General features: G+C 40.7%; 2 protein-coding genes across 3 annotated transcripts in view; one reads left to right on the forward strand and one right to left on the reverse strand.

Annotated features, from left to right (window-relative positions):
• Window positions 1-450, forward strand: part of rnf2 (ring finger protein 2) — a 10,178-nt gene extending 9,728 nt beyond the window's left edge. For both annotated transcript variants that reach the window (XM_034888585.1, XM_034888586.1), the window contains exon 9: window positions 340-450. In XM_034888585.1, the coding sequence (XP_034744476.1) occupies window positions 340-441 (102 nt within the window). In that variant the 3' untranslated portion in view covers window positions 442-450. The remainder of the gene's footprint in view (window positions 1-339) is intronic.
• Window positions 451-4,799: 4,349 nt separating this feature from the next.
• Window positions 4,800-9,375, reverse strand: LOC117954655 (actin-related protein 2/3 complex subunit 5-like). The gene is made up of 4 exons (XM_034888617.1): window positions 9,115-9,375; window positions 7,707-7,779; window positions 6,741-6,917; window positions 4,800-5,283 (listed from the first exon to the last, which is right to left on the reverse strand). The coding sequence occupies exons 1-4, from the start codon at window positions 9,252-9,254 to the stop codon at window positions 5,221-5,223; spliced, it is 453 nt and encodes a 150-aa protein (XP_034744508.1). The 5' UTR covers window positions 9,255-9,375; the 3' UTR covers window positions 4,800-5,220.
• Between the last annotated feature and the right edge of the window lie 319 nt (window positions 9,376-9,694).

The raw sequence follows: 9,694 nt of genomic DNA on the forward strand, positions 1-9,694 counted from the left end.
GAAAAATTTAAAGGGGTCTGAATACTTTCCGTACCCACTGTATATATATATATATATATATATACACACACACACACACACACACACTTCGGTTGGGCTCTAATTTGTAAGAATGTAAGTTTTGTCAGTGAATATGCCCTGTACCTGTATTTTATTAGTTTAATTCCCTCCAGTCTGCTTATCCATTTAGAAAAAGAACAACTCTGCTGCTACAGATGAATGTAACCACAAAAAGTTAAGGATAACACACCGTAGCAGCGGGAGAGGTTAATTAAAACGGGAACCAGGGTCAGAGTTGCAAAGCCTCACAGATGATTCAACGGTTATCTCTGTTCACAGGTGCTGAATGGTTCCTTCTCCCTTGAGCTGGTCAGCGAAAAGTACTGGAAGGTCAACAAACCCATGGAGCTCTACTTTGCGCCTACTAAAGAACACAAGTAGGCACACATACACACACACACACACACACACACACACACACACACACACACACACATACACACACACTCACCAGTAGGAAGTAAACCTATGGACTGTGATACACCTGCACACACAGAAACAAGAGAGAAGAATGTGAGTGAAGGAGATGAGAGGGGTTGTTAAAACCCTCAAAAGGACTCTTGTAAAAAGAAAGAAAAAAACCCCTCTGTTTTATATTCTGTTTCTTTTGCTGTGTCTCTTTCTATATTTCTCTCTGTAGAAGGTAGCAGATCAGTACAACAGGCAGCTTGGTGGTATTTGTAGATTCTGTCCAACTCTGAAAACCCCAGGGTCCGTTGAGTCTAGGTCAGCAGTGTTTTCCAAGTAAAACCATTGTGTAATACTGTTAGTGGTCTTCAGCAAAGGCCCCTCTACCCCCGATGGGATTGTGGTCCAGACAATAGTTGGGGAAATCTCTGGTTATTAATCCCCAAACCTGGTCCCAGATCTCTGGGACATTTCTACCAGTGGCTGATTTTTGCTTTGGAGACCAAGACCACCCGTGTCAGATGTCTTACAGTGTCTGAAATTTAGGAGCGTATTGACAAAATGGGACTGCAGCTTGAAAAAGGGCAAAATATGATGCAGAATACGCCGGCCAATGGCAACCAGCCAATGGCAACCAGCCATACGCCTATACCACGCGGTACACGGCTATTTAACATGAATCTGACATGTATGGAAGCAAAGTAAAGCCATACAAATTTGACGTTCAGAGTCAACTGAAGACCCGTTCACTACTGAATACTTCATGTTAAAGGTAAAATAGTCTCTGAATTTGTTACATTGAAATATTTTACTTTTGAGAGCCATGTATTTGAAATAGTTGGGTAGTATTGAACTGATCAGCCAGATTGATTATCCTTTGGTAGCCTGGATGTGTACTCATGTGTACTCATTCAGACCGAAGGTTTTAAAAGTAAAAAATGTAAATGTTCAACGTGAATTAATCTGTAGTGATTTAATTTCATGTTTAGGTTTCAGTTGATTGTGAAATTGAAATGATTATGGCTTTCCTTTGCTTCTAGACTGATATTGGACAGCATAGACATATTATTTCAATGTTGGACAGTCAACCAGGATTTCATTAGACCACCTGGCACGGTGTGACATGCTCTGTAGTGTATAGGGGCCTTTGAGAAACCACCTGTAAGACCACATGTTGACTACTTCTAGGTGAAGTGGACAGTTTTGTCCAGCAGGGGGCGGTGCGAGCATCCAGTAGCACCTATACAGTGACATGAAGCTGCAAAGATTGCCTTTTTTTTTATTTGTTTTTTGCCGGGTCATTTTGTAAATGTTCTCTAAACCTTTTTTTTTAATTATTAAATATGTCTTTCAAATAAAACTAGAGAACAGTGAAGGTTTCAATGACTGCAATGTTTTTGTTAGAGAAGCTACTGTGTGCAACTGAGTGTCACTACAACGGGGAAGAATGGGAGCGCTCCATTCAACTGGAGCCTCCAGACGAATGGAGCGCTCCATTCAACTGGAGCCTCCAGTCGAATGGAGCGCTCCATTCAACTGGAGCCTCCAGACGAATGGGAGCGCTCCATTCAACTGGAGCCTCCAGACGAATGGGAGCGCTCCATTCAACTGGAGCCTCCAGACGAATGGAGCGCTCCATTCAACTGGAGCCTCCAGACGAATGGAGCGCTCCATTCAACTGGAGCCTCCAGACGAATGGGAGCGCTCCAGACGAATGGAAGGCTTGTCACTCTTTGGCTGCCATGACAACATTCCAGCTCCACCACCACCACCACCACCACCACCAGGGCTCGTCTTTCTGTTCCCATAATAATCTGGCCCGGGGTTAAGTGTACAGAAGAAGAAGAATAAAAAAAACGGTTGCTGTTGTTTTGATCTGTTGCCTGTAGAAACCAACTGTCCTCTTTATATTTGTGGCTGCTCTCTATGGCTTGTTATTTTATAAATGTCTTTTGTAACATGGAGAGGAAGGAGTGTGTTTAATTGGAGGTGGGTGGGGTTGGGAGGATTTCTTTTGCAGCACCATATACAGTCGGACATTAAAGTATTCAGTCTCCTCTACTGACTGCACAGACCTGCTCCCTGTACTGTTCATCCCCACTGACTCACCAGTAGAGCTGCAATGAGCAATCAATTAGTCAACTTTTAATTTAATTAATTAATCAATCGCCAACTATTTTGATAATCGGTTTTGCCATTTTTTTTTTTTTTTTTTTTTGTGAAAAGTTCTCAGATTCCAGCTTCTTAAAGGTGAATATTTTCTAGTTTCTACACGCCTCTGTGATGGTAAACTGAACATATTTGAGTTGTGGACAAAACAAGACATTTTGGGACCTTGTCTCAGGTTTTGGGAAAACCCTGAGCAACATTTAAAGGCCTAATAATCGTCTGATTAATAGACAATGAATAGTTCGTTGCAACCCTACCGACCAGTGGATGGTGATTGACACAAGATCATAATGTCGCCCCCACTGCTTAGATGTGAAGAATGACACACTACACACTACACACTAATCATGTGAGACAGGACGAAGCGTGTTGGTGCATCAGCAGCGTAGAAGAATCCCTCAATACAGTCCGTCTCGACACATGGACACCAAGGGCTGTTTTTCACTCAAAAATGTGGATATTTAACTCAGAAGCAGCATTTGTTCCACGAAAAGCTGGAAATGTTAACCTTGTCTTGTCACTGATTGGTCAAATATTTGATATTTGGCACTAGAGTTCTAATAAAACTTGTTTTATCGGATCCAAGAGTCATGAGACCTGCAGCATTTGAGAGGCTTTGATAAAAAGAAACTAGCGTTACCTTTACGATTAGGAGTTTTGTAACATTCCCGGATAATATTTCACTACATCATCGAAAAAAAGAGAGAAATGCCATTTTGATTTCAATGTATTCTCTTAAATTCAGGACAGTTTAGTCATTATTTGTGAGAATGTACTACGGTTTCCTAACCCTTGAAACCACCACCACCCTACATGCTAGGTCCTACTAGCTTTTTGTGGAGCTTTCAACCACATCCAAACGGTCTTCATCAGCGGATGAGTGTTGTTCAGTTGTCTTATTAAAAAAACAAAAATAAGTGGACTGAGTTTTGATTGTTCTGATTATTTTGCCAAACTGTTCCCAGTTGCTGTCCACCTGTTAATGTGCCAACTCAACTAAGCCTGTCGATGAGTTAAATGTCTCATTATGAGGGAGCCCACAAATTCAAACGTATTCATTTTGTTAGGGGAAAAAATAAATAACATATTAATTAATTGCTATAAATTTTAAAAAGCGATTCATTTTATCATGTTTCCATCACGTTCGAGTCATTATTAAAGAAAAAAATGGCAAAATTCTCTTATTTCCAGCTTGTTAAATGTGAATGTTTTCTAGTGTCTTCTCTCCTCAGTGACAGCCAACTTAATATCTTTGAGTTGTAGACAAAACGAGTCATTTAAAAAAAATTCTGGCATTTTATAGGAAAAATAAAATAACCGACAGATTAATGGACAACAAAAATAATAGTTAGTTGCAGCTCTAAATCATACGTAATAAAAATATATGCTAGCTAGTAGCTTGGGCATTATGTAGTCTTTAATCAATTATAGACATAAGTGAATAAGAAAGTTGTTGAGAAATGAGAAAAAGGAATGAACCATGAATTAAACTCTGATTAGAGCTTTGGCTTTAGTACTTTATTTTGTTGCTTCTTTCAGATATATATATAAAAAACACAATGTAAGCAAAATAACCTGAATGCCAGGCTACACATAACAATGTGGTGTGAGTAGAAAAGAAACTGTCAATAGTCAAAGAAGTTCCCAAAGTTAGAATGAGGGGGGGGAGCACTACAATCCCAGCATGCACTGGGCAAAAGGCAGGGAAAAGACCCTGGACATGTCCCCAGTCCCTCAACCTGGAGGACTCCGAGAGAAAGGAGGACAGAAGCAGAGTAGTGGACGAGGGCAGAGTGGTGGTGGTGGAGGAGGACGAGGACAGAGGGAGAGTAGAGGACAGAAGCAGAGCAGACGAGGACAGAGGGAGAGTAGAGGAGGAGGACGAGGACAGAAGCAGAGTAGAGAAGGAGGAGGACAGAGGGAGAGTAGAGGACAAGGACAGAGGAGGAGGACAGAGGTGGAGGACAGAGGGAGAGTAGAGGAGGAGGAGGAGGACAGAAGCAGAGTGGTGGTGGAGGAGGAGGAGGACAGGGAGAGTAAAGGAGGAGGAGGACAGAGGGAGAGTAGAGGAGGAGGAGGACAGAGGGAGAGTAGAGGAGGAGGAGGACAGAGGGAGAGTAGAGGACGAGGACAGAGGAGGAGGAGGACAGAGGTGGAGGACAGAGGGAGAGTAGAGGAGGAGAAGGAGGAGGAGGGTTGAGGCATCAAAGTAGCAGTGAGGCAGTTTGGAATAAGAGCGTCGAGCTGCTTTGGAGACGATGTGTCCGAGTGAAGCGTCTGAAATGTGTCTGTCCTCTCTGCATGGCCGACACACACACACACAAGGACGGAGACAGAGACATTTTAAGGTGCCAGCACCTGTCTGTCTCTCCGTCTGCCTGCCAGCACTTCTAAATTCCAGAGGTATGATTGAAAATAGTGAATGCGGAAGAAGAAAAAACAGAAGAAAGACCTGCAGAGGACACTCAGCGGCAGTATGAAAAATAAACGGGACTCATGTCCAGAAACAGGAAGTCCTGGTGACGGTGCGTTTGGCCAGATTACTGTCCAATGCCGGGTCTGCAGGAGGACATTCTGTGAAGATCAGACGGTCTTCCTGGCAGTCAGGACTCTGACAATAGAGCCCACTCCTCCCACCGCCAGCGCCTGTTGGGACGGGGACACACACACGGACACACACAAGGACACACACACACAGAGAGAGAGAGAGAGAGTTCAGGTGTAGTGCAGTGTAGAGCTGCAAAGATTCACTGATTAGTCGTCACTATTTATGACAAACTCAATATTTTTGAGTTGTGGACTAAACGAGACATTTAAGGACGTCATTTTGGGCTTTTGGGAAACACGGATCCACAGTTTTCACTTTTAGGTGAATGATTCAATGTTGATTTTTAGGCTCTAAATTCAATTCAAAAACAATTGTCAATTACAAAAAAAACGATTCCCTGGATGTAAATGTAGTTGCTTTTCCCAACAAAAACTCATTTTTTGGGGGGAATTCCAGGAATCGATAAAGCTTGAATAGATTCATGAATGTGAATTTTTTTTTGTTTTTTGCACACCCCTAAATTTCACCACTATTTGACAGCTCAATCGACACATAAAGCAATCGTTAGGGTTAGTAACCCTGGATCTGTCTAAACCTCCGGTTTATGTGTAACACTTGACCGACTTATTTGTTGCACAGTGGTAATCTCCCCAAATTAAATCACGATTTCCACAATCTTTCCTTAACTCATGTTGTCCTTGGGTCAAATTGACCGGTTATCAGTGTTTTTTTGGGGTCACAAAAAATGTAGCCGTGGAAATAAGATGGAAATGTAAAAATTAAAAATATGAAAAAACTTTGGAAAAAACACCACAAAAAAAGCACCCGCAACATAAAAATGTGGGAATAAGTGATAATGTTGAAAAAAACTTCTTTTTTTTCTTCAATGTTGACGGAAAGACAACACAAGGGTGAAGCGCTCGCTGTATGACACGTCCCCAACTAATAATAATATTAATAACACATTTTATTTGTATTGCACTTTACATTTAACCCTTGTGTTGTCTTCCCATCAAAATTGAAAATCAACACTTTTGACACTTTTTTTGGACGTTTTCAACACTACGTAACACTAACTTATTAACTTAATTAAGTTTTACAGTTATTTTTGTATTTATGGTCAGTAAACCTTATTTATAGGAAATTATACCTAATGTTTGAGTTAGAAAAGCAGAAATTAGGAATTATTGAGACTAAAATAAAAGGAATGGATGTTGATGATAATCACAGACTGGAATATGTCAACTTTTACTCAATACTATTTCAAAAACACTTCCATTTGTTTTCAAATACTATAAAATTGAATAAAACACCCCAAAATTAATGAAAGTAGAGATTTGTACTTGCCAAAGAGCGTTGGGTGGAATCAGTCATGTTATTTTGGGTAGTTAAAAAGAACATTGATATAGGAAAACGGGTCAATTTGACCCGAGGACAACATGAGGGTTAAAGAAATCTCAAAGAGCAACAGGTCAGATCATAACTACAACAAAAGGATCTTTCCTTCTTGTCACCGTAGGACCCTCGTTTGTATAATTACCGAAGGGCTGCGTACCTTCTCGTGCCACTGCAGCAGCACGGCGCTGCTGTTGTCCGACGGCGTCTCGAAGCCTCTGTAGATGTACTTCATCAGCAGGTCCACTCCAGCTCTGTCCAGAGAGCCCACGGCCTTCTCTATGTCGCTGCCCTTAAAGCCGCTCAGCACTCGGACCACCAGCTGCTCGGCTCGCTCCTGCCAACACACGCCAACACACACACACACCAGACATTAAGATACACTGACTTAGTGACACGTACTTATGGTTTCAATGTTGTTGTACGTGCACCCAGTCTACCATGGTACCTTGACTTATCATGGTCATTGCATCTCTGTGAGTTATTTATATTATTCTTATGTATGTGTGATATATGTGTGTATATGTGTTTGTTGTGTTATGGTTGTCTTGCTACTGGATGCCTAAAATGTCCTTCTGGATGAAGAAAGTATATATTTATCTATCTATCTATCTATAACGACAATAAAGACTAGCACGCACGCAAAAACGTTACTGGAAGATGTAAAGAGCTGGACCAGTAACAGAGGATCTCTAAGTTTGCCTTTCCAATAATCCAGTGTAAGCGTTCCTTTGCGCTCATGTACTACCTTTTTATTACACAAATGAACAGCTTTCTGCGTGCGCTAACATCTGCTGCTGTTCCTCATATGCGACTGGATAACTGGCGTAGATGTGGCGTAGACGCATATCTCCACAGCCCCGTGTCCTTTTGTCACAGGAAACGCTACGGTTTGCCTCCACTTCCCTTTTCCGCCATTACCAACACTAACTCACCCCCCCACCACCACCCCCTGCTTGTGCTTTCACTTACCATTTCATGTATAATGAGTCATTTTAAGCATTTTATTCATACTGATAAAAGATACATTTCCAATTAAAAACAATCAATACATGCAGACAGATGTACAGGTTTGCTTATAAACGCAGTAATGGGTTGAATGGCCGTAGTAAAGAACATTACTCACCTTGGCGACCTGGTTCTTGGTGTTGATTGGAGGATTCTTTAGCACTGCTTGGAGAGCTGCATTCATGTTCCCCGTGCAAAACGAGTCAAGGACTACACAGTTCCAGTGACAGATGCATGTACATCACATTACTCTAAGTAAATCTAAAGAAATTAGAGTTTTTTTACATGGTACACTGCCACCATACCATCCTCCGTTGATCTCCAAATATTAATATAGAGGGAATATATATATATATATATATATATATATATATATATATATATAAATGCACTATCCTACCCCACCCATACTCTTCTATATACTTATTTAACAAAGTTACATACTGTAAATACACCTATACATAGCCATATTCTACTGCTCTTCATAATATGCATCCTGCACATTCACTTATTCTTAATACTCTTATATTACTGTTTATGTACTACAATGGTACTGTTACCACACTGCACATAGCTGTACTTATCCGTCTATATGGTTCATGCTGAATGTCCGTATTTATTCGGTTTTTATTATTATATATTCTGTTAATACACTGCATATATCTATATTATTCGTACTATTAGTATAATGTCACTGCTGCTACATTACAGACACCTGTACATGTTGTTCATACATTGTTTATATTACACAGCCATATTCATTCTGCTCTTATAACACTGCAGTATATTTCTTGTCCTGTCTATGCACCACCTGTCTATACTTTGATTATCACACTGCACTTTTCTGCTGTTTTTGCACTTCTGGTTGGACGCAAACTTGCTGTTTTAATTTCTGTTTGCCTTCCCACATCTGCTTTTATTGTTTTCCTATTGTGGAAGTATTGCGTTTTTATAATAATAACACCTAGCGCTAGTTTACAATACAAGCTAATGACATCGATTAGTAATGCACCACACACACACACACACACACACACACACACACACACAGACACACAGACACACACACACACACACACACACACACCAAAATAAAGTCTGGTTAAAACAATAAAGTTACCAAGATACCAATAAAAAGGACTTTAAAAACAAAACAAAAACACTAAAGTGACATATATCGTGTGATTTTTCCTACTGGTGAAGCGACCACACCCGGTGGTGAAGTGACACCCGGAAACGCTGCTATGACAACTTAACGGCTGTTTTCCTTAAATTACTCAACGTTCTGCCAACTGCAAAATACTTTTTTTTTTACCTATGTCTCATAGCATGAATATAATTTAAAACGGATTTTAATGAGTATAAATATTACCTTTAAATCCACCTTTTGCCCTTCTTTTAGCCCTCTAATCTACTGCAACGCCTCAGGTGAATAGAACGTTGACGTGATATTGTTACATTGTTGCGTGCAGGCTCGTGCCCGTCTGAAAAGAGAATCACGTTATTCCTTTGAAGTTAAAGGATATTGTCTGAGCAAAGAGTCTACTTCTGCTTCGTCCGGACCACCCTGGTTCTCTCCTCCGTCTTCCTCGTCCACAAACTTATTCTCGTCGTATTCATCGACGTCTACCTTTCTAAACCGGTCGGAAAGTGCATTTTTAGACATTTTGAACTCGATAGTGAAGATTGTTGAACGCAAAGCGGCTGTTTTTTGGACAGCGGATACCAGCGGCTGTGCTGTCCGGTCGGTCCTCCAGCGCTGCACTTCCTCACTTCTTCACTTCCTCTTCTTCTACCTCTTTGGAAACATTGGGGGCGCGCAGCTTCGTTACCGCCCCCCCTGGCCCGGAGGACTCATTGTGGGACTTGCTGATTTTTTTAGGACTTTTTTCAACATACTGTGACTATTTTATAACTTTTTTGACTTAATATACTATGACAATTTTATGACTTTTTTGACATGCTATACTGTGAATAACTTTTTTTTGACATGCTATACTATGACTTTTTTGTTTTTTGGACACACTGTACTATGAATTTTTTTTCAACATACTACAAACTATGTCTATTTTTTTTAATTTTGACATGCTATAGCCTACTGTGACT

This window comes from Etheostoma cragini, chromosome 12, assembly GCF_013103735.1.
Source record: "Etheostoma cragini isolate CJK2018 chromosome 12, CSU_Ecrag_1.0, whole genome shotgun sequence".
Taxonomy (NCBI): domain Eukaryota; kingdom Metazoa; phylum Chordata; class Actinopteri; order Perciformes; family Percidae; genus Etheostoma; species Etheostoma cragini.

Excerpts from the sequence above, each read along its gene's own strand:
- LOC117954655 (XM_034888617.1), bottom strand. The coding sequence starts at position 9,254 with ATGTCTAAAAATGCACTTTCCGACCGGTTTAGAAAGGTAGACGTCGAT. Across the intron at positions 6,918-7,706 it reads CCAAGAACCAGGTCGCCAAG|GAGCGAGCCGAGCAGCTGGT; the intron begins GTGAGTAATGTT and ends GTGTGTTGGCAG. Across the intron at positions 5,284-6,740 it reads TGCTGCAGTGGCACGAGAAG|GCGCTGGCGGTGGGAGGAGT; the intron begins GTACGCAGCCCT and ends CCGTCCCAACAG.